The sequence below is a fragment of the Micromys minutus genome, assembly GCF_963924665.1.
Source record: "Micromys minutus genome assembly, chromosome: 9".
Taxonomy (NCBI): Eukaryota; Metazoa; Chordata; class Mammalia; order Rodentia; family Muridae; genus Micromys; species Micromys minutus.
Window position 1 is genome coordinate 41,523,672 of NC_137978.1, and position 24,795 is coordinate 41,548,466.

General features: G+C 42.3%; 1 protein-coding gene across 2 annotated transcripts in view; it reads left to right on the plus strand.

The window, feature by feature from the left end:
• Positions 1 to 24,795, plus strand: part of KIAA0319L (KIAA0319 like) — a 91,858-nt gene that overhangs the window by 10,802 nt on the left and 56,261 nt on the right. For both annotated transcript variants that reach the window (XM_080921567.1, XM_080921566.1), the window contains exon 3: positions 23,748 to 24,274. In XM_080921567.1, the coding sequence (XP_080777693.1) occupies positions 23,748 to 24,274 (527 nt within the window). The remainder of the gene's footprint in view (positions 1 to 23,747; positions 24,275 to 24,795) is intronic.

The following is a 24,795-nucleotide window of genomic DNA, read 5'->3' on the forward strand; positions in this document are numbered from 1 at the left end:
GAAGTTTATCTTGTTTTATATTTTACATTGAGCTGTTTATATAAAAAATACCTGAACTCCTATTTATTTTTCATGGGGGAAGTCAGAAGTTAAACAGGTTTTGAATGAGAAAAAAAATGACAGTTTGTTTTGTTAACAGGTTATTAAGTATCCCAGTGTGATGTCTAACTCACTCTATGTCTGAGGATGACCTGAATTTCCCATCACCTTCCCCTATCTTTTAAGTGTTGAGATTGCAGAAGTGTGCTACCCTGACTGGTTTATGCATTGCTGGGGATCTAACCAAGGACCTTGTGCTAGGCAAGCACTCAACCAACTAAGCTATATCTCCAGCCCTTAAAGTTTCATTATTGATTTTTGGTCTGGATAACCTATTTTTGTTTGTTGGTTACATGTGTTTTGTGTGTACATAAGTATACCAGTGTTGATGTAGAGGTCAGAGGATTTTCTCTACCACATGGGTACTGGGAATCAAACTGAGGTTATCAGGCTTGTGGCAGGCTCCTTTATCCACTGAGCCATCTCGCTGGTCCTTGATGTCCTATTTTTTATGAGATATGAAGTCACTTACTATTACTATGTCAAGATCTGTCCTTTCATGTCCATTAGTGGTTGTTTTTAAAATTTGTTTTATATAATTTATGATTTTTATGGCCTCTTATTTTTTCTTTATTAATATGTAGTAGACTTTAAAAATGTTTTCTAGTTGGGCATAGTGGTTTCTGCTCAGCAGAGGCAGGTGTATCTCTGTGAGTTTGAGGACTGCTGGGGGGAGTTTTAGAAAGCCAGGGCTACATAGAAAGACCCCATCAAAAACCAAAAACAAAAGGCCAAAATGTTTTTAGTTTTGGTTTGCTGTCTACTTTATCAGTTATAAAACAAGCGTGCCAGGTTGTTTTTGGCTTTTATTTGCTTGGTACTAGACTTTCATCCTTTAATGCTCGGTGTGTAGGTATAGTTGACAGTGAGATGGGTTTCTAAGAGACACTGATAGTTGGTTCTTAGTTTTGTTTGTTTTGAAACAGAGTTTCTCTATGTAACCCTGGCTGTCTAGGAACTCACTCTGTATATCAGGCTGGCTTCAAGTACTAGAGACCAGCCTACCTCTGACTCTTGAGTCCTGGGATTAAAGGTGTGCACCACCATGCCCAGTTTAGATCTTATTTTTTAATCCAGTAGGGTATCATGCATCTTTTCATTGGAACGTTAAGACCATTTACACTTAGGGTTAATGAGAGACATTTGCTAATTGCTATAGGCTTGTCAGTTGTTCTCTTGGTTACACAGATGTTTGTTACTTGTCTTAACTAGAAGCAATCTAGAGACAGTTTATTTTGGCTCACAGTTCAAGGACATACTGAGCATCATGATGGCAGGGAAGGAATGTGAGCCATTGGAGGATGCAGGTTACATTGTGTAGATGGCCAGGAAGCTGAGAGTAATGTGCATATTCAGTGTGGGCCCTTCATTGGTTGATAATGCCCACATTTAGGGTGGGTCTTCCCACCTCAGACCTAATCTAGATAATTTCTCACTGATGAGCCTGGAGGCTTGTCTCCCAGGTGAGTCTGTATCCTATGAAGTTAATGTTTAGTAGGAATAATACTGATCATAATAGGTTGTTATTTGTGTTTCTCTTTCTCCCCTGTTTGTATGAGGTACTTGCTAGTTTATGGTGCTGGGCATGATCTATTCCTACTTCTCTTTTGTTCAGCTGTTTTTCTTGTGAAACTCTTTTTTTAAAAAGATTTAAAAAAATATTTACCTTCATTCTATGTGCATTGGTGTTTTCCCAGGTCCCTGGAGCTAGAGTTGCAGACAGTTGTGAGGTGCCATGTGGTGCTGGGAACTGAACCTGGATCTTCTAGAGGAGCAGCCAGTGCTCTTAACCACAAACCCATCTCTCCATCCTTGTGACTTTCCTAACTGTGCCTTCTTGGTTGGCACTTCCTTTATTCTTCATGTTTAGGATTCCTTTAAGTGTCTTCCTCAGTGCTGACTTGATGGTCATGAATTACTTCAGTTTGTGTTTCTTTCAAAAGGGCCTTGTTTCTCTATCAACTGTCATTGTAAGAGTAACTTTGCTGTGTATAGAAATTTGGTAGGGAATTGTTTACTTTCAGGGCTTAAAATATACAATTGTATGTTTGTTTGGTTTTGTTTTTTATTTTCATGGGTTTCTGTTAAGAGTCTGATATTATATGTTTGTCTTTGTAATTGAGTGAGCATTTTATCCATTTATTCATTCTTCTTTGAGTAGGATTCAATGTAGCTTAGGCTGGACCCAAACTTGCAATTTAGTGAAGAATAGCTTTGAACACTTTTAACTTTAATTTTATGTGTATAGATGCTTTACCTGCATGTGTATATGCACATGTATCCAGTGCCTTCAGAGTTTAGAAGAGGGGTCAGAACCCTTGGAACTGGAATTACAGATGGTTGTGGTGCTCTTAACTGCTGAGTGATCTCTCCATTCCCCTCCCATTTGTTTATTTTGTTTTATATGTATGTTTTGCCTACAGTCATGTATGTGTACCACATGCCTGTCTGATATCCTCTGAAGTCAGGAGAGACTCTAGGATCTCTTGGAGTTCTCTGGAGTTACAAATGGTTATAAGACACATGTGGATGCTGGGAACTGAACCTTGGTCTTTTGCAAGAGCAGTCAGTGCTCTTAACTGCTCAGGTATACCTCTAGCCTTGACTTGACTTATCTGTTCCTTAGCTGGTGGACACCAGAGGTTTCTACTTTTTAATTGAGATGCTAGTTTTTGTGTGAACATGTTCATCAGTTTCTTCAACATAAAGATAGGAGTAGAATTGTTTGTCAGTAGCTTTTCTGTCTGTATACTGACTCCTTATTTACAGCCTCCCCCTTTCTCTACAGCAGCTGTGGCACATTTCACAGTTCTAACTCCTGTCTTTCTCTCAGCATCCCTCACTATCTGACCTCTTCCTCCACTTTCAGCATTGGGATCTAGCCCAGGGCTTCTCGAATGCTAGTCACCACCAACCCTCGATTTTCAAATAGTAGAGTAGGCTACTGGAGATCAGAAAATCATGGAAGAGAAGAACTTGCTTTGGAACCTAGTACAAATTCAGTTTGCAGACAGATAGACATAGTAAGTGAGAAGGACAACCAAGAAGTAGGTGGGGATTCCTTAGTTCACTCGTTTTTAAGTTACTCACTCATCCCTCGGGTATTACTGTGGCAGGTTCTGCTTTGTGGCAGCTCTCCAAGTAGTTCCGACTTAGTCTTCCTTGCCTTTGGCTTTCTTGATTAGGCAGGCTTTCTTTGCTCTCTCTCTTCCTTTCTCTGTTCTCTTCTGAATCCAGTAAGGTTTGGCTTCTATTCACATCTTGGGTGCTAAGATAATGGTCACCTTCCTGGTTGGAGACTTTCCTATCCCTCTTCCCTGAAGTCTGCAGTAAGGCTATAAGATGACTCAGTAGCTAAGAGAACTTACAGTTCTTCCGAGAACTCAAGTTCAGCTCTCAGCGGCTAGCTGTGGTTCCAGCTCCTGGGCTCTGATGCCTCTAGAACTCATGGGAACAGACACTCAAGTACACACATCCACATACAAAGACACAAATACACAATTTAAAAAAAAAAAGATAACAGCCTGGTGACAGCTGCTCACGCCTTTAATCCCAGCACTAGGGAAGTAGAAGTAGGTGGATCTCTGTGAGTTCAAGACCACCCTGATCTACAGAGCAAAGTCCAGGGTAGTATGGGCTACACAAAGGAACCCTGTGTTAAAAACCCTGACTCCCAAAAATAAACAATATAAACCTTTAAAAAATTCTGTGTAACATTTGGCATCTTTGTTTATTTTCTTGAGACCCTGTCTTCACTTGCCCTAACAGTCACCATTCTCCTTGTTTTTCTCCTTGATGTTCTCAATGACTCCCCCCTCAGTTCCTCCCCAGCAAGTTATTTGTTCTTCGGGGCTTTGTTCCATCACCCCTACTTCAGCATGCGCTTTAGCAGGCTCAGTCATCTCCTCAGTTGATAACTGTGATCACCACTCCCAGATCTGTCACTGCTGAGCACCAAATGATCCAGACACCTGTATGTCACTCATCTCCAACCGGATGCCTCTTCACTGCTGCTAAGTTAATATGCCAAGACGGAAGCCAGAGCTTTTCTTCCCTTTCTCCTTTATTCCCTATTAACATAAAAAGAGCATCTCCACCCATATTCTGAGGTAGAGGTTTCTGAGTCATCCTCTATTTCTTCCCTCCTCCATATCAAAAGATCATCATTCATATCATGTTTTTATGTTCCATTCTGCTGCATGTGTCATTATCACGCTGCCTAATGTTTCCTGAATCACACAAACATAACTTTCTTTCCGATCCCCTGAAACTTCTGGTCTTAACTCCCTTTTGAAGTTCTTGTGATGGCTGGGCAGCTCTCTGTGCACCCTGCATTCGATGCTGTAGTCAGGCTTTAGGAAGAGAACCCCAGGGTAGGTCTCATCCATAAGGCAAGTCTTTCTTGTGTCTCTGCTAGCAGGTGGTATTAATATAATTGCTTAACATAGCAGAGCCAAGCTCCAGCATGCTTCTGCCTCTTACCCAAGCACTGTTTGACCCCTAATGATTCTATTACCTTCTCCATCCTGTATCATTCTTCATCTGGTAATCCTGCTCTGTGGTGTTTGCAGTGTAGCCCCTAGCCCTTACCACCACCAACTGGTTCTCACTAGATGCTGCCCTTACCCCATCTTTTTACAACAATTTCATCAAATTTTAGCCAAAAGTCTAAATGTCTCTGCTTTCCAACATCAGCAAGTCTCCTCTGTCCTGCTTAGATTGAAGGTTTCTTTGCTACAGCAGGGAAACTGTCCTTAAAGAAAGAACTGTCATTTCAAGGAGGGTCTTCTCTTCTCTTAGGACTGCAGTCTATTGTTTCCGGTTGTCACAGATATTCTGTATGATAGATGGCAGTTGTATATTCTGTGTACTAGGTAGTGCCTATGGTATTTCTCTATATTAGGTATTGGTTATGGTGGGGTGATGAGTTCTCCAACCTGATTGGAAATGGAAGTCTATTATGACCATTTGTCTGTGTATATTTGTCTGCTCCATAAAGCTATGTTATTCAGAATAACCTCTCTAATATGTAATGTACAGCAGGTAACAAGTTCCGTTGCTTAGCACTTCTTTCTGAGCATTTATGTTGGAATGAACTGGTCTTTTCTTCTCTATTTTTTCAAACTTAGCCTATTATGTGGGCTCTTCATATACAAAGAGGAAAATGTATCTAATGTTTTTCTGATTCATTTCACAAATGGCAGATTTTTCTTTCTGGTTCATGAGTTAGAAATGAACCCTATTGCGTGTAGCAGCCAGTCTTGGTGGCTTCTTACCCTGCCATGTTCTAGCTAGTCTGCTTCTCCCAGGAAACCCTGCGTTTGCCCAGTTGAGTAAATGTAATTCAGCATGGAAAGCAGAAGAAAGGTCGTGGCTATACTTTCCTGCCATATTCTCCAGCCACTGTAATTCGCACTGTGGACTGGAGAGGTGTCTCAGTGGGTAAGAGCACTGACTGCTCTTCCAGAGGTCCTGAGTTCAATTCCCAGCAACCACATGGTGGCTCACAACCGTCTGTAATGAGATCTGATGCCCTCTTCTGGTGTGTCTGAAGCTACAGTGTACTCATAATAAATAAATAAATAAATAAATAAATAAATCTTTAAAAAAATCACTTACACTGTAATGATAATATTCTGATCTGTGTTCCTTAACTGTATGTATTCTAATCTGCATGAAGTTCTGCATGGAGAGATTAACAATCTCAGAGGCCATAAAGACTGCAGATGGGACACAAAGATGGCTCCAGGCTTAGCAAGAGGTCCCTTCCTCGTTTGTGTTTGCATCTGAGGGCCCAGATAAGTGTTCTGAATGCAGTGTTCCTGGTAGAAGGCATGAGTGCCAAAAGGCCTTGACCCCACTCTCTTCCTCATTGTTTTTGTTTTAGTACTTTGTGGTCTGTACACCCTCTTATGCCAATAACAGCAAGTCATATCTCTTTTTAAAGTAATGATTATGGTATACATTAAACACACATTGGTCTTATTTTCATGGAAAAGCATTTTTGGGAGCCCTTTAAGGTACCTCCTTTTATCTTCTATGTGCTGGGTACCCAATTTGAGGTGGATGACTAATGGAATATCTCTTCCAGCAATGAGCCTTCAGCAGGAACTTTCTCCTGCCAAACTGTCCTATATTCTTAACTACATTGCAGTACAGGAAGGTAATAAATTATTAATCTAAATCTGTCTCTGTAGATTGTAGGGTAATGACTTGAGTACATGGCAGCTGGGGGGAAAGGCGAGCTTTCTGGCTGCTAGCGCAGCCCGTGTAAGCCTTTTGATTTGAGGTCAGCGCACTGGTATGAGCAAGTCTAAGGGATCGTGTCACATCACACTCACTGATGAAAGTTTATGACACTGGTCAGAGCTTCCTCAGTTGGCCTTGCTCCTGGTGACAGGAGATCATTATTTGTAGCTTAGACATTCTGTAGTGAGAAGCAATCATCTTCAATCCTTCCATCTTGGAAAACGGCACTTTTGGTGGGTTTTCTTTGCCCTTTAGAAACACTATGCAAATACAGCGTAAACTTATTGCTAGCTTGTTTAAGAAACTGAAGAGAGATAAAGAACTGAAGTAACTGACAATGAACCTACCACAAGTTAAGAGCTGTTTTACATGGACTCTCCCTGGGAACTTTTCAGGGGAAGAAGCAGTTAGGCAGCCATGGAGTTTAAAACAACAAGACAGAGACGGGTCAAAGCATAGCCTTTGTCCTGTTTTGTGTATTTTGTAAACATCTCAGTATTTAGATTAGCTGCTAATGTAAAGCATGTGTCAGAAACTTCTGAAATATGCTCAGGAGTGTATGTGGTCGGTGTTCCAGATGCCTGTTTTCAGCCAAGCAGTGCTGAGAGGTTTGAGTTAAAATGAATGGGCTCTTGGTTTGCGTTTGTTTGTTTATTTGTTTAATGTGTGCATGAGTATTGGGCCCAAGGTCATACACATGAGAAGCATAGTTCTACCACTCTGTCACTGGGCTGCAGCCCTAGGCCCTGGGCTCTGCTTGTTTTGTGTGTGTTTTTGGGGTAGAGGGGGAGAGGTTAAGGCAGAGTCCCATAGCTCAGACAGGCCTTAAAGTTGAATATTGGGATTATAGGTATGCACCACTACACCCAGTGGACCTGGTTTCTAAGCTGTCTTTCTGATCCTCCATCCAGGGGCTTCCATAATAATGCACAGACAGCTTGGCCTTTCTGCACTGTCAGAGAAAGTCGACCCTCATTCATTTCTATACAAGCTTAATATGCTTCAAGTCCATGAGTGAACAAACTGTATCAGGTACTCTCCATGGCTGTGGTGTTTCTGAGGAGCATCACAGGTCATGTGTTGACTCTTTCTCTCCAGAGGAAGACTGCACTCTGCTGCCACACCACAACCACAGCCTTCATCCTGCTCCTCTTTCCTCAACAGGGTGGTGTCCTTAAGCTTGGCAAAGTCCTGTGCTAGACCATGTTGGCTCTGTCTTTTGGTCAGGATACTAGCTTTTATTTTTTGAGACAGAGTATTACTATGTTGCTCAATCTGGCCTCAAAACTTGGTCACCTTGCCTTTGCCTGCCTCAGCACTGGGGTTACAGATGTGTGTCATAGGATACAGATGGATAACCCAGGATAGTGATCTGACTGGAGCTGATTCTGTATTACTTCTGGATTTTGTGTTAGAAGTAGACTGCAGCGTTAGTCCCTTCCTTTGTTCCAAGCGTAGTTTTTGAACGTCAGCCATTATAAACATTATAAACACAGCAGTGACGGCCTGGCCTCTCCTCATCCAGCCTGCTTTCTATTGCTATCCTTTACATTTCTGATGAATGGAAAGTCTCTTTTCAAGGAATACTAGGGGGTTGGCATTATAGAGATGGCTTGTCAGTTAAGAGCACTGCATTTTCAGAGGATCTAGGTACCATTCCCAGCAACCTACACAGTGGTTTTATAACTCTAGTCCCAGGGGATCCAACATCTTCCTCTGACTTCCTTGGGTATTGCATGCACACAGTGCACAGGCATACCTGCAGGTGAAATACCCATACATTGGGATTAAACAAAAAGAATGATGGGAGTTTGACATCTCCTTACAGTCTGAGGATAATGTAATGACTATGAGAACACATCGAACTCTGTAGACTCCTAGGAATGTGGGAAATCTGGCGGCTGCTGCTGCTGCTATTGTCGTTGTCATCATCATCATCAGGATAGCGTCTCACTTGTAGCCATGGTTGGAATTTGCTAAATAGACCAGGCTGGCCTCTAACTAACATAGACCCACCTGCCTCTGCATACCTAGTGCTGGGATTAAAGGTGTGATCTGTCATGCTTAGCCCTAATAGTCTTACTAACTTGATTAGTACTCGGGCTAAGAATAATGTGGATAGAGGCTTGAGATGATAATGTTTGCATGTAATTTCCTCAGAAGGCTGAGGGGCTGGCTAATGGGGAGTTGGCGTTGGTGGGGAGTTCTAGGCCATCCTGAACCATGTGGTTTATCAAAAAGCAAACAGGCTGGAGATACATCTAAGCATTTGCCTAGCATGCAGGAGGCCCTGAGTCCAATCAATTTGTTTGTACCACACATCATAATCATGCAGGTATAATTCTCTTTCAAGCCAACTTACTCTCACCTTGAATAACCTACATCCTTAGTCAGAGTGAGTGTATTTATCTGGACAAACAGAACAAGTATCTTAGCTATAGCCTTTGCTCCATCTTAGATGATTCCATTTGTGGGACTGGATAGAGCCCCAATCAGTACTCAAAGGTCTTACCTGCATCAGGGATTCTTATCCTTTTGGTTTCAAGTTTGTTACTCTGGTGAAGGTCTCCAGGATCATGAAATTCCCTGTCAATCACAAAGGGAAACTAGACAATACCGTGAGATAAGAAGGAATTACCCTTGAATAGGGAGTTAAACTTCACTGAAGTGTGGGTCGTCTAAGGAGTGTGAAGCAGAAGAACCCTAGCCAAGACCCATCTGAAGCTCTGGAGCCTCTGTCCCTAAAGATGGTGCTGGAGTATCTTGTCTGGTTCCCCTTGAAAACTCACTCAGCAGATGTGTTTTTAGGAACGTTCTTCCAGCTGGCTTGATGTTAGGTACATTTTGATTCTAGTGCACCGCACCTTTGAGATGAGATAAATGTGTGTTCCAAGTTCTCTCTCTTGTAGGTAATAAAGGGGATGATGAGAAGAGGAGTGGGGTTCCTACTGGTTTGGTTTTACATTTTAGCATTTATTTCTGATTCAGGTTTTATAGTTTTAAGGAAACTGCTATCTACCGGTTAAAAATGCCCCTACCCCACAACTCAGTGCTTATTAACCGAAAGCAACCCGAGTCAGCTGGAGGCTATGGAAATAGGCCTGCCAGAGCGAGTGAGTCTTAATCAGAATAAATGAGGCTGCCTTGTAGACAGGCACTCCAGAGCCATTTTCCGTTTCATAACATCGAGTAATCCATACCCTGCAGGGTCAGTCTGCAGCATCTGTCCTGCAGCATGTAATTTTGTCTGTACTGCAGCGACCAAGCTCTCCTCTCCCTGCCTGCTCCCCTCTACTAGCTTCTGACTGCTTGGCTTTCAGAGTTGCCCTCTGCTGTGCTCCCCAAGGTGTGTTCAGAAGCTGCTGCACACTGACATTTCTCACAAGGTGCTTTCCAAATAACAAGGTAGATTTTAATGTTGTTCCTTCCTGAAGGTTGAAAGGTGGGAAGCTTGGCCTCTCAGCTAGGGAAAGCAGATCCGGAACAGGATGATTTACCCAGGGTGGGCAAGGCAGAAGCAAAGTTTTCTTGTCTGTTTCTGGAGCTTCTCTCTGACAAGTGTTCTTTCCTCTCTGGAGCTGCTTTGATTGCACTGTTTCGCCTCCACCCTCTGTACCTCGGTGGGGAGTACTTGCACATGGCTGCCTCCATCAGTGGGAAGGAAATGGTAGAGGGTGAAAGCCCCTGTATACCAAAGGCTTCCAGAGGTTGTCATGTGTCAGAGACAAACACTCATGATGTGTTTTGATGCTCTGCCTCAAATCAATCTTGGAATTTTTTTTTTTTTTTGACTCAACCCAGAAATGATGTCATTTCATAGATATAGATAGCAATCTCCCTGTGTTTAGAGAGAATCCATAATAGATAATTAGTGGTCAGGAGCCTTGACCAACTTATCCAGATTTTTATTTTTGTCAGTAGACTGCATAAATTATGGAATGTGAGTATAGGATAAAGAGCAATGTATTAAAATAATATGTCATGAAAGTAAAGCCAATTGAAAGCTGTTGTCCATACTAGCTAGATAAGGGGACATAGATGTCAGCACTCCATAGAGCTACACTTTTCTAGTCTTTGCAGTCCTTGGCTCTTTAGGGGTGTTTGGTCATAGTTGGAGGCTTGAAATATGCTAATGTTTCAAGAACTTGGAATTGAAGTCAAGGTCTCTAGCATATTAGGCAAGTACTGTATTACAGAAATATAGCCCTGTGTCCCTACCAGCTGCATTTTTAATAAGTTCCCTAAGATATTTACTGTTTTTAATGTTTTTGGTGTGGGATGGGTATATATGTGTATCTGGGTATATATGCATGTGTGCTTATGCAGGTAAAGGCCAGAAGTTGATGTCTTTTGGATCTTCTCTACATATTTATTTATATAATTTTAGATAAGGTCATTACTGTATAATCCTGGCTGGGCTGAAAATCACTATGTGGATCATGATATGCTCCCTCTGCCTCCTGAACGCTGGAATTAAAGGCACATGCCTGGCCTTACCTATATTTTGTGAGAAAGAACCTCTCACTGAACCAGAACATTAGTTAATTAGACTAGGCTTACCGGCCAGAGAACTTCAGGGGTGTTCATGACTCCCCACCAGCACCCCCTCCAGATCTGGGGTTACAGGCCCTAGCTACTGCCCTTGGCTTTCCAATGGGTTCTGGGACTCTGAACTCTTCATGCTTGTGCAGTAGGCTTCTTTCCAGCCTTCTCTAACATACGCAATTCAAATCATTGGTGAGAACTGATATCTAGGTGTTATTACATACTGTAGATACTTTTCAGGTCAACAGATACTATGCCAGGCTAAAATAAACCTAGTTCCTGCCATTAGAGCTCACAGTATGGAGCAGGGAAGAGAGAGAAAGGATAGACACATGATAAATTCCAAGATGTGCTTTGGGAGCACAAAGAATAGGGCAGCAAGGAGCCCAGCCCTGCTGATAGCAGGTGGCTGGTGAGACATGGGCTATTTTGATTCCTTTGAACCTCCCTCTCCTGGGTCCCTCTGAAGTGTTTTCAGTCTGCCGGGCTCTGGTTTTCTCTTCTTGATTTCAGAGGGAGCTATGGCGGGAGAATACTGCAGCTCTGTAGCGTCTAGAGAGTCAGAGCCCTGAGAACATTATTTTTGTACAGATACAGATTGGCTTTGATTTAATTTAAATAAACTGGCTCTCAGCAGTTCTAAGAATACTAACTACTCACACGGCTCCGCTTTCATTTACACACAGATGAGGAAGCATCTGCAGCTCTCCATTTTATTTGCTATAAGCAAAAAAGTGCTTTGAGATATTTAAGTTTTGGAAGCTCAGTTGTATCGAGTCCTCATATGTCCCAGTTCAGCCTGCTGCAGATGTTTTTTTTTTTTTTTTTTTAATTATTTTTTATGACACTTACATAACAATACAGAAGAGAGGTTTTCAGTGGATAAACTGACAAACTTTTTTCTGTTTGCCATATCTGCTGAAATAACACTTTATAGCTAGCTGTATTTTTCTTAGTTTTCTTTCATGCTCATTGCTAATTTATTTAATCTGTACGACTCTGCTGTAGCCTTCTAAATGACCTTTTCCTTAGGAAAAAGAAAACAAACCAGGGGTGGGGGAGAAACTTTCTCTAAAACAAAACAGGGCTCTGATTCAAGGTTCTTTGTGTGGGCTTCAGAAGGAGGTTGGTGTGATTGTAGTTGAATGCAAATAATTTATCAGCTCATAATAACCGCAGTCAGAGCCGGCAATCAACTGCAGCTTCTTAACAATAACATCACAAGGGACCCTGCCAGGGACCTACTCGATCCTCTGTGTCATATCTACGGGCTTTTTACTTTTTCATTTTCTTTCCTTTACAGAGCCCACACTTTTATATACAAATCAAAGCTTATCTGTTATCATTTGATACCTGTGCTTTTTGAAATACAAAGACAGCATTACTTGGAGAGGTGTGGGCTCCCTTCACGCTGTGGCTTGGAGGCGTGCTCTCCTCGCTGACAGCTTTCTCTAGAGTCTTTTAGTCATAAAGTGGTGGGAGAAAAAGCAAAGCAGGATTCTATCACATGCAGCAACGTAACCCCCCTAGTTACAGGTTTTGATTTTTTTTTAAAAAAAGTACATGTTTTAATCATTTGCCTTCAATCTGCCTTTAAGTATTATAAAGCTCTTAATGACTGGATTGTTTCTGAGTAGGTGACTTTATGGTAAGAGAGCTATTTTCAGCTATACCAGTGATTTGATTAACACTTGGTTGTGAAAAATGCCTCTGGGCTAAACCTTGACAGATGGGCCTTTTGAAACGTAGTGAAAACTATATCCAATTAATGCAAACTTTCATTTATTAGTAAGTAGCAGACAGAAGCTGAAAGCATCAGAATTAAAACCAAGATAGGATGGTTTCTATGTTTTCTCATAGGTGGCCAGAACTTTGAGCCGTTTGAAATTTGTCTTTGTCAGCAAAGAGCAGGGCAATGGAGCAGGTATCAGCAGTAGTGGGCAGCTTTCTGCCTAGGTGAACTAAGAAGCTATTTGTTCAGAAGTTTCCAAGGTCTGAAATAGATGGTCCTTTCATAAAGAAAGAATTGCATTGTGCTTTGAAAGGCTGTTCCCAATTAGGATCTTGATAGGAAAACGGGTTTCCTAGCTGGTTCATTACTCAGTGGTCTCTTCAGCCACTGAGCATTTCTTCAGGTTTGCTCTACACACTCATGCTTCTGCTTAAGTGTGTTCCTCAGTTCCCCTCCCTCCTTCCCTTTCTTGTGAGGCAGGGTCTACCTCAGTCCTCCTGCCTCAGTCTCCTGAGTGCTGCGATGGCAGACATCATTATCACACCTAACTTCCAAAGTGCTTTCCAAGGAGACTCATCAGCATGAAAATCTTACTCAAATGACTAAAACTCAAATGATTCCACAGGGAGATGATGTCTTTTGCTCAGTTTTACTAGTTAACACATTTATTTGAACATTGGATGAACATCTAAAAACTAAGGAAAATCTATGAATGTTTACTGAGTGTTAGGCGTCTTGCTGAGCCTGTGAATCCAAAGCTACATGGTAGAGGCCTAACTCTTAACAGGAGGAAGGCTGCATGAGGTGGACAGAGGCCATCCAGGACAGAAATGTAGGCCTGACGACAGTATGAGCCGCCATATGGTTGCTGGGAATTGAACTAAGGTCCTCTGGAAGAGCAGCCATCGCTCTTAACCATTGAGCCATCTCTCCAACTCTGAAAACTTATTTTTCATCTTTACAGATTACAAGAGTTAATGTAAATAGCAGCTGTGTCCTGGGGAGTTTATCATAATGACCTGTAGGAACATGGAGACGCCACAGCCAAGGGAAAGGAATCAAAGGCTAATGACTTGTTTAGCAGAGAGTTTGGTTTCAGCAAGTTACCTACACCATAACATTAAACAACTGTGCTCTTAACAATCTAGGCACACAGCAAAGGCAGTGCATAGTAATTATTTTCTTTTCAAAAGATTGTTTTGTGAGGCAGCTGCTACCTTTAGTCCAACGTGTGCAGTTGAGGGGGATAAAGTGTTGGCCCTTTTGAGAAAGAGGAGAGAGAGAATGGTATTACTCTGGCTTTTCCAAACTTCATAATACCTAATTGCACCCTGCTGAAGGATTTTTGTTACCCCCTGCCTGGCCTTTGGAGTGTGCTCTGCAGAGGAAAGCCAGTGTGGGAAGAAACGGGGCACCATTTTTGTGTTTGTTCATCAGTGGGTGTGTAGGCAACAGACATCCTGACAGCAAAAGAAAGGTGGGTGCTCCTAAGGTGGCTTTTGAGCAAGTCTAATGGTGTGCCTGTTCCCCAGTTTCTGTGGCAGTCATGATGGCTGTCACGCAGCATGACTTTGATGATGGCTGGTGGAAAGTGGACGGCATGCAGCTGCAGTCCACAAGTTCAGTACCAAATTTAAGGCTTTGCTGTTCCGTTGGATAATAGCTTATTAATGGGTCCAGGAGAAAACATTTGATGAATTATATATACTGTTACTGAGTTGTGAGGCTTCATAAAAATAATTTGAGCTCTGATAGATTAAAACAGTCACTAAAACATGCAGATTTTACCAACCAGTGCCCTCTTTGCACTGTTTTCTGCAGAAAAACCCCCACCCCAGGGAAGAATTTGTCAGCTGCTCGGGGGTTTTTCTTTTCTGAAGCAACACTGGTCCCTACTTCTATTTCCACCACCACAAGTCCTTCTTTTGGATGCAGTATGATGGATTTGGTTCAATTCCCAGGCGCTTTCTCAGTGTGGTTTTTGAGGTAGTGGGTGTTCTGTCTTTACTCCCCCATGTGGTTGCCAGCCAGTGGAGTTTCCAAGTTTGCTCCTGAAATCAGGCTTGTTACCTGCCTGAGTTTTAAGAATGCCAGAGGCAACTGCAATCTCTCTAAATATTTCCAGAGTTGTTCACAGCTTACTGAAAGTATTTAGTGAATTTCCTCCTGGCAATAATTCATTTATTCTGCAGACTTTTCCACTCTGCTACTTGGGTTTATGGAACCTGGTCTAGATTTTGTGCCAGATTTATTAGAATTCTGCTGTTTTGAGGAGTGATGAGAATACGCATTGCTTGTTCCAGGGCCTCGTGTTTTGGGGAACATCCAGGTATCACATATGGGATTCTGTCTGCTTCGCTTTGCCATCATTATAGACAGTGATTAGCTTTGCGAATTGCCCTCACTCTGGCTGAGATTTCTATGTGTTCCTCCCAACAGTGAGCTCCAGTCGTTCTCAAAGGGTTTTCAGTCTCGGATTCTACCAACTGTAAGCCCTTTTTTGTAAGCATTTAATATTGCTTTGCCTAAGCCCTGGGAGCAGAGCCAGCCTATGGAGGCGTGGGAAGGAAGAGGAACTGATCTAAAATTGGAGTTTATTTTCACCTCACCTTTTATCCACGTTACTTCTGGAATGCAATATTGACTCCCTCAGTGCCCCTACCCCCTTCTCTTACTGACTGTTTTCTAAAAGGAGCAGCAATAGAATCTTGGAGAGGTTAAGTTAGCCTTCATAGGTTAAATTTATAGTAACTGGTGTTCAGAGCTGAAGTAGAGCTGGCATCTGTTTAAGATGGTTAATTACCGGGGCAGGGGAGATGGCTCAGTGGTTAAGAGCACTGGCTGTCCTTCCAGAGGACCCAGGTTCAATTTCCAGTGCCCATACAGCAGCTCACAACTGTCAGTAAGTCCAGTTCCAGGGGATCTGATTCCCTCACACTAGTGCATATTAAAAAAAAAAAAAAAAAAAAAAAAAAAAAAGATGGCTAATTATCTCTTCATCATCCAAGAGAAGGAATTTTTCTCATCCAGTGAATGGGTGGGGAAGAACTGTTTTCTGTGTTTCTAATTATGGAACACCAATGGAGCAGGCATGTGATGGCTTATTCCTATGGTCACCTTGACTGGATTAGTAAGCACTTAGCGCATCAGTGGCACTCTCATTAGAGTGTATATTAAGGCATTTTCAGGGAGGAGGGAGAGCCGAAGACCCATGCTGAATATGTGTGGCATCACCCATGGGCTCAGGTCCCAGACTGCGCAGAAAGGGGAAAAGGAAAAAGCCAGCTGAGCGCTGGCTGTCCCTTCTCTGTCTCCTGCTTGTCACTGTAGACCAGCCCCCTCCGTGGTGGACTGCACTCTGCCCAACTGGAGGCAAACACAGAAGCTTTCCTTCCATACACTGCTTTTCTCAGGTGTTTGATCACAAAAGTGAGAGAAGTAACTAAGCATCATGAAGTAGCATTTAATAGTGATAAAATACTGGTTTTGCTTGTGTAGGTATTTTATATAAACAATGGCTAAACTTTGTTTATTTATTTGCTTTTTAAAGACAGGATCTTGCTCTGTAGCCTAGGCTTTCTTGGAGCTCACTGTGATTCCCTGCCTCAGCCTCCCAAGTGGTGGGCTTATAAATGTGTACTGCCAAATCTGGCAGGCTTAATTTTTATGATAGGAAAGTAATGATTTATAATTTATACCTCTATAAAACATTGAAAAATAATACATTAAAAGCAATTAATGAAATACAAGCAAGCAAACAAAAGACAATAGAGGGAAAAATCAATAAAAATAAAATGTGGTTTGAAAAATCAATAAACCTAATAAACCAATCACAAGAAAAAAGAACACTGCCACAAAATACCAAGAATGCAAAAAAGTAGGGCCAGAGAGATGGCTCAGAGGGAGAAGCATTTGCACGGGTCCCAGCGCCCATGTCAGAAAGGCTCACAGCTGCCTGTACCTTCAATCCAGGGACCTATACTCACGTACACACACACACTCAAAATTAAAAATAAGAAAAACAAGTATTTAAAAAAGGAAAGGAGCAGTGTATGTTGGCTGAGTATTCAAGATGCTGAGCTAGGAGGATTGCTGTGATATCAAGGTTAGCCTGTACTACCGAGTGAGACTCTTTCTCAAAAGACCAAACAACAACAGAGTCAGAAGGTGTGTTATCAGAGACATGGTAAGCTGGGGTCTACAGATTGCCTGGCTGACACTGGCCAATCCCTGGTTGTTGGTTTTAAAAACATTTTTAGGACATTTTGATGACATATAATTGTTTTATTATGTGTCTTCATACATGCTCTGATCATATTCATGCCTTCGCTGTCCTTACTTATTCTTGCTTCCTGTTTTTTGTACATAAAGTTTTATTAGAACACCAAGGTTAGTTTTGTTCTACTATGGCAATAAAGTAGTTGCAGTAGAGACCTTAACGCCCACAGAACCTAAAGTACTATCTGACTCTTAAGAAAAGCTGTGCTGAGTCTAGTCATCTGTCTTCCCACCCAGCCCCAGGGAGAGCCCAGTACTCAGCTTACTCTGCTCAGCAGCCTGCACTTCCCCTGGTGGGCAGGGACCCTATCCCTCAACATACAGTGGAGTGATTAGTCCTTTCCACAAGTAGAAGGGGTACCCCAAATACTTGAAGAGGGATGTTCAGGACAAAAGAGTTTTTGTTTTGTGGCTTCATGCTGGGTTCAAGTCATCCATAGCTACTTTTAGCCTGGTAGGAATGAGACAGCTGTTGGAGAAAAGCAGGAAACAAATAACAAATACTTCTGTCTTTATTATAAGTATTGTGGTTACCTGGCACATCGTCCTAATTGTCAAAGTGAGAAGAAAAAAAGAAAAAGACAAACAAAACAAGAAAAGCTGTGCTGAGCCAGCAAGATGGCTCAGTGAGTACAAAAGCCTGCCACCAAGCCAGACAATAGGACTTCATTCCTTAGGACCCATATGGTAGAAGGAGAGAACCAACTTCAGCAAACTGTCCTAAATCTTTTTTTTTAACATTTATGTATTTGTTTATGTGTGTGTATCTTACATGGGCATGCACATGCATGTCAGGTCCTGCATGTGGAGGTCAGAAGACAACTTTGTGGATGGAGTCTATTCTCACCTTCCTTTATGTGGGTTCGACAGATCAAACTCAAGTCACCCAGCCTTTACTGTTGAGCCATATCATTGTACAAATTTTCCCTTTTTGATAGTCAAAAGGAATAAATTACTTGTGCGTGATTTACTACATCCAGCTATACTTAATAATATATTCTCTTCCATCTCTCTCAATATTTCAGCACTGTGTCTCATGTGCCACAGGCTGGGTTTGAACTTGCTGTGTAGCCTAAGATGATCTTGAACTTCTGATCCTCCTTCCTCTTCCTCCTGTCTTCATTCCTGTTTTATGTGATACTAAGGCTTTGTGCATGCTGAGCAGACACTCCTGTCAAGTGAGCTACTCTCTGTCATGACTTTGTTTAAGGACTGAACTTTGGGGAAAAAAGGTTTCCAAATTCATTATATTATAAGGTATGGATTCTCTGACGTTCACCAAGGTGTTTGCGGTGTCTTAAGGCTTCCTCAAATTGTGTGGGTAATGTTTTCTTCCAGTGAGTTCCATCCTATTTATTCACTAAGGACTGAGCTCTTTTAACAGCTTCCCACAGCTATCACATTGATGGGAATGTTTTTCACATTCAGCAAACAATGTACTATCCTAAGGAAGTTTATACATTTACATGGTAATAGGGGTTCTCTCTTACATGTTTTATGTAATAACTAATAAAAGTTGAGGTCTTTCCAAAGGTTTTTAAGTATAACAAAGCACAAGAGATATTTTAATTTAGACAAAAAAATCACCAGAACTTTGAGTATCACAATATCTTCCCATTTGATAATGATTTAAAAAAAAACTTACAAAAATAGAAAACAAAAAACCCAGAATAACATGTTTTCAGTTTTTTTCTTCTGAGAAGGGCTTTCTGAGACATGGAACTTCCACACCCACAGAGAGGTCTCTGACTTACCCTAATTTTATTTGGCTAGTCACAGGAAACCAAGAGGAACCCTCAGGTTACCTACATAAAAGAGAACTTTTGGCTGTGTTAAAAAACAACTCCCTCTCAGACTGGCAAGATGGTTCAGTCTGTAGAGTTGCTTGCTGCCAATCCTGACAACTCGAGTTCCATTCCTCTGAGCCATATAGTAGAGGAGAACTGACTCCAGCCAGTTGTCTTCTGACCTCTGCGTACACACAAACCAAAAACGCACCAGCCAGGCCCCAGAGAGTGTTTTTTAAAATATTTTATCTTTAATGTGTGTGTGTGTGTGTGTGTGTGTGTGTGTGTGTGTGTGTGTGTGTGTGTCAGCCAGTTGTCTTCTGACCTCTACGTACACACAAACCAAAAACGCACCAGCCAGGCCCCAGAGATTGTTTTTTAAAATATTTTATCTTTAATGTGTGTGTGTGTGTGTGTGTGTGTGTGTGTGTGTGTGTGTGTGTATGTGTATGTGTGTGTCTGTCTGTCTGGGTATGGGTTATTTTAAAATATTTTATCTTTAATGTGTGTGTGTGTGTGTGTGTGTGTGTGTGTGTGTGTGTGTATGTGTGTGTCTGTCTGTCTGAGTATGGGTTAGTACACTTGAGTGCAGTCCTGAGGAGGTCAGAAAGGGGTGTTTGGTCCTGTGGAACTGGAGTCACAAACAGTTGTCAGCTGCCATGTGGGTACTGGGCAGTGAACTCTCATCCTTTGCAAGAGCAGCACATGATCTTAATTGCTGAGCCATCTCTCCAGCTCTAGAGACTTCTTTACATTGATGAATCAATGGAGTAGTGGCCACAGGTTAGTGATCATCTGTCACACACACAAGAATAAATACCCTCTCAGATTCAAGCATTACACCTATATTTCTTATCTAGGAATCCTCATAGACCCCTAGATCCCAGTCCCTACACCTGCCAACTGCCCGAGTTTGTGATTGGTCACTTCCTAATTGAAGGAACTTTCTTCTTGGTAATAGGTGACCCTGTCTGGTAGTCTGGTGATGGGTGTCACTGCAAATTCTGTCTTCATAGGCTTCAGCTTGTGATTTTGGAAGGACCAGTCTTCCTACGATTCCCTGAGTTCTTCATCGATCTCCTTTAGCTGTTTCCTAATTTGAACCATTTATCTTCAGTTCTCTTGAGTGGCTGTATGTGCCAGACTTCCTTTTGTGGTCCTTCCAAACGTTGGTGTTTTCTCTTTTAAAAGCTGGATACAGCTACTCTACTTAATCCTAGTCATCTTTTCCTGTTGACATAAGTGCCATGTCAATACATTGGTTACTCTGTCACCTCATTCAGCTTCCTCTTGTTTTCTTAAGTTTTCCTGTATAAATCTTATCTCCCTCTGCTCCTCAGTATCTCCTTAATAGGAGACTGTCTGTCGGAGCCTCATGTTTCTGAGTTGGGCAGGTAGACAGAGAGTGCTCTCATCCTTTTCACAGAAGACTTTCTCTCCTTATATGTCACTCATACATACTCTTCTGAGCTTAGCAGTTGCCTGAGGCTGGTTTGTCTGGCAATGGGTGTTGGATTCTTTACCTGAATACCAGTTATGATGTCTCTGTGCTGGGATGATTCCCTGGACTGAGGGCAATAGATGGGACTTGAACCTGATCCCAGAGATGCTTGCTGTTGAAGTGATACTCAATGACTTTAGGAATCAGGACCTCACAGTGCAGAACTGGTGACTTCAAAGTCTCCAAGGCCAGGTGAGTTTCATACCTCTGTTGTGGCGACATGCAAAAGGCTTTATTACATATATGTCCATTGCCTCTCATCTCTGCAGCTGCTCACCTGTGAATCTTAGAGATGACAGTGGGAGGGCTTGTTCATGGAAATCATGACATGGTCATTACCTTTCATGAGTCTTGTCATGATGATGTCTCTAGTAGTTAATAAAGAAGCAAATAGATATGAAGACTTTCCAAATCCTTGCTGGCTTGGAATATTTCAGAGTCGTTTTGATGATACAGAGGTAGCTAGCAGTATTTACTGACTTATTTACTTATTAATACAGCATCTATCTGTGTAGCTCTGGCTCTGTGTGCATGTGCGTGTGCGTGTAGCACTGGCCTTCAATCCCAGCTCATGGGAGGCAGAGGCAGGTGGATCTCTGAGTTCAAGGCCAGCCTGGTCTACAGAGTGAGTTCCAAGACTGCCAGGGCTACACAGACACTTATATCTCTGCATGTTTTCCGGTGCTCAGGTGTGCGCCAGGGATTAAGACCAGGGCCTTCTTTATTATGTTCCAGAACACCCAGGACTACACAGAGAAACCCTGTCTAGAAAACAAAGAAACAAACAAAACCAACAAAAAAATAAATAAATAAAATAAAAAATAAAGGTGTGTGCCACCATGCCTCGATTTTACCAGTGTTTATAAATCACCGAGCCACAGTTTATTGCTCATAGCAATGACTGTAGATACAGCTCTTACCAAGCCTCCTACTGTGAATGATTGTGGAGAGGTGGATAAAGACACAAAAGGTATTTCGGGTGCTTCATTTTTATTTTGCCCTTGTTATTTCCTTGTCTTTTTTTAAAGGAGGCTCTGTTTACTCTGATTATCTAAATTGCCTTGTGTGGTGTTAGGTTGGTGCCAGTGTAGCTCTCATGTTTCAGAGAATAATGGCAGACTGGCTTCCATACATAGAACTTCTGACTCAGCAGTCTAGAAGTCTGCCTTTATCTTCTTTTTATTTCCCAGTTGATTAGTGTCCACATTTAGTCTGTTGGATATTTAGTGAATATTTCGTGGGAGTCAGATTGGTTTTGGCCAATTAACAGGTTGTTGCTTTAGTTAGAGTGTGTTCTCAATTATGTGCATATGTAGATGCACTCACTCATTTCCTCAACGCTTTGATTCCATTGCACATTTTCTCTCTGTAACTCAGATCTACACACATGCATTCACATATACACACCTACATCTTTTTTCCATTTCTATATGTGTGTGCAGCATGCATGTATATATGTATGCTTGCATGTGTTTGAGCAGAAGTATATGTGAAGGCCTGAGGTTGACACCAGAATCATCCTTAATCACTCTTCTAATGTACTCAATGTGAGGCAGGTCTCAGTCAACCTGAGAGCTCATAGATATGGCTTGCTGGCTTGTTCTGGGCATCTCCTGTCTCTGCCTTCTGAGGCACATCTTCCCGGCATTTACTTGTGTTCCTGAGATCCAAAATCTGGTCCTTCCTTTGTGTGGCCCATGCTTAACTACCTAGCCATCTCCTAGGTCTCAAATATATTTTTTGTTATAAATTCAGGGACAGGACCAAGTCGATGAAAGATAGCACCCTTTTGTGGTTCAATAGGATGTTTAAGGAGGTGTTCTCATTTGGGCATTGTAGTGCATGACTATAAGCAACCCTGGCACTTCAGAGGAGGAGGCAGGAGGTTCAGGGCTCAAGGCTATCCTTGGCTACATTGTAAATTTGAGGAAAAACAGCAAGGTCTGTAATTCAGCTGTTAGAGAGACTGAGAGGAGGATTCAAGTTCAATGTCTGCCTGGTGCGTAGTGAGTTCAGAGCCATCTGGAACCCCTTAGTGAGACTGTACCTCCAAGAAAAAGATTAAAAGTGGATGAAGAGATAGCCCAGTGGTAGAGTACTTTCACACACATCTGAGGCCCTGTTTACTCTTCAGAACTGGAGGGTGGGTTGGAGGGAGGATCTGGGTAGTATTGTGGCAGCTTGGATCTTGTGGAGGGTGCTGGCCAGTTTTATGTCAACTTGACACATTCTAGAGGAGGGAAGCTTAATTGAGAAAGTTCATCTTAAAATTGGGCTGGGTCAGACAAGCCTATAGAACATTTTCTTAATGAATAAGTCATGGGGGAGAGCTCAGGCTATTATGGATAGAGATACTCCTGGGCCAATGGTCCTGGACTCTTTAAGAAAACAGGCTGAGGAAGCCAGTAAGCAGCACTCTTCCGTGGTCTCTGTATCAACTCCTGCCTCCAGGTCCCTGTCGTGTTTGAGTTCCTGCCCTTCCTGCTTTGGTAATGGACTGGTCTGTGAGATTGTGAGTGAAACAAACCCTTTCCTCCCAGGTTGCTTTTTGTCAAAGTGTTCCATCCCAATAGGAACACTAAGACAGACCTACAACAACTTCCATTTAGAGCTGATTTTGTCAGAGGTAATGATGAAGAAGATCAATTCCATGCCTGAAATAGTTCAACTGAGACTCTGGGATTGGGTTGTTATCTAGACTACCTAGAGTAGGACACCAGTGCATGTTTCCTTGTATTTATGTGGTATGGTATGTGTTGTCTTTCAGAAAATCCAGTTAGGATCATTTCTCTCTTGATTACAGTTTTTGGTAATTTTTACTACTACTTTGGCTGATAACACAATATGCAAAATCACATGACTGCCAAATGACTCATGGGAAAATACCATATCTGTTACCTGCATGTAGTCAGGAGCACTCAGGTTGTGTTACTGTTAGTTTGGTGGGAAAATGTTGCAGCTTGTTCATTTTCCTACACGTCTGGTCTCTGAGTTCTCCTCTGACATACACCTTGGAAGCAAGTAGGTTGTTTGGGGACTCTGTTCCCCACAGTCCATGCACTTCCATCAGAAGAGTTCTTCTTACATTTTATTATTATTATTATTATTATTATTATTATTATTATTATTATTATTATTTTTAAATTTGGGACTCTTTGTAAAGGCTTTACATGGTAGAAACTCATTGAAAAGAAAACCTCCTCCATGAATGGGAATCAGTTCCCTTACAATATCCTGAAAACAAAATGCGTTCTTTCCCTCTGCTCTACTCAGTACTGGTTTCTTACCCTTGTAAAAACCTGTCTTCAGCCAAGCACGGCAGTCCACACTTTAATCACAGCACTCTGGAGGCAGATCTCAGTGAGTTTAAGGCCAGCCTGGTGTACATAGTGAATTCTAGGCCAGCCAGGGTTTGTGGTGAGATTTTTGTCCCAATAAAACCAAACAACAAATCTGTTTTCAATACTGCCTCAGATACTGGTGGTGTTTGGGCTCTTTATGGAACAGTAATCCCTGTCTGGGTTCTTCCTAAAGTGTCTTCATGTTTTGTTTTTAGATGCTAATGAGAGCAGATGCCATCAGGGGAAGACACTTTATGGAGCTGGCTTGAAAACTGAGGGAGAAAATAACCTCCGGCTTCTTCAAGGAAGCCTGCCTTTCCAAGCCTGTTGGGCTGCCTGCTGCCGGGACTCTGCCTGTCATGTGCTGTGGTGGCTGGAAGGGATGTGCTTTCAGGCCAACTGCAGCAAGCCCCAGAGCTGCCAGCCTTTTAGGACAGACTCTTCCAATTCCATGCTGATAATTTTTCAAAAATCCCAAACTGCAAATGATTTGGATCTTCTGCCTCAAGATGATGAACCACATCTTCTGAGGCTAGGCTGGGGCAGGACATCGTGGAGGAGGCAGAGCCTCCCCAGGGCTCCCCTCACCCTCTCTGTACCCTCTAGTGACCACAAGAGCTTACTCAGGGATCGTCAGAAGAGAGATCAACTCAGTGTGGGGCCTACACGTGTAGCAATACAGCATTCTAAAGTGAATCACTCGGAGGAAGCAGGTGCTGTTAGTCCCAGTGCCTCTACCGAGGTAAGCAGGTTCCCAGGGAGTAGAACTTACATCTGTTCCTCCACATCCATGCATGAGCAATTGAGCTGATGCCTGTGGCCAGTGCTCACAAGCCGGTGTATGTGTAAAGCTGGCTGGTGTTTCTTCATAGGTCCCAGGAATGTTCATTTTATACAGGTCTGACAACTGTTTTCGCTGGAGCAGAAACTGCTCATTATCTGTTCTAAGCTAGTTCTTGGCTACAGGTAAGTGCTGCTGTGTGGGTGTGAGCCTCTACCAATGGCTTTGCAGTGTTTTCTGCCAGATTGCAAAACAGTCATTGGTGTAGCTGCAGTCAAGTTTGCCTCCTCCATCTCCTGCCTATAAACACATTCCTTGGGAGTTGGTTTCTATTCCAGTCTGAATGAACCATCCTGGCCCTGTCGACCAAGATCTGACCTGCTGGGCTGGGGTGCATGAAGTCTCTCAGCCAAGACATGTTGGGGGGGGGGGTCTCAGAAGCTTATATGCTGAGGGACATGCCACCAGTAGACCTTATTTTG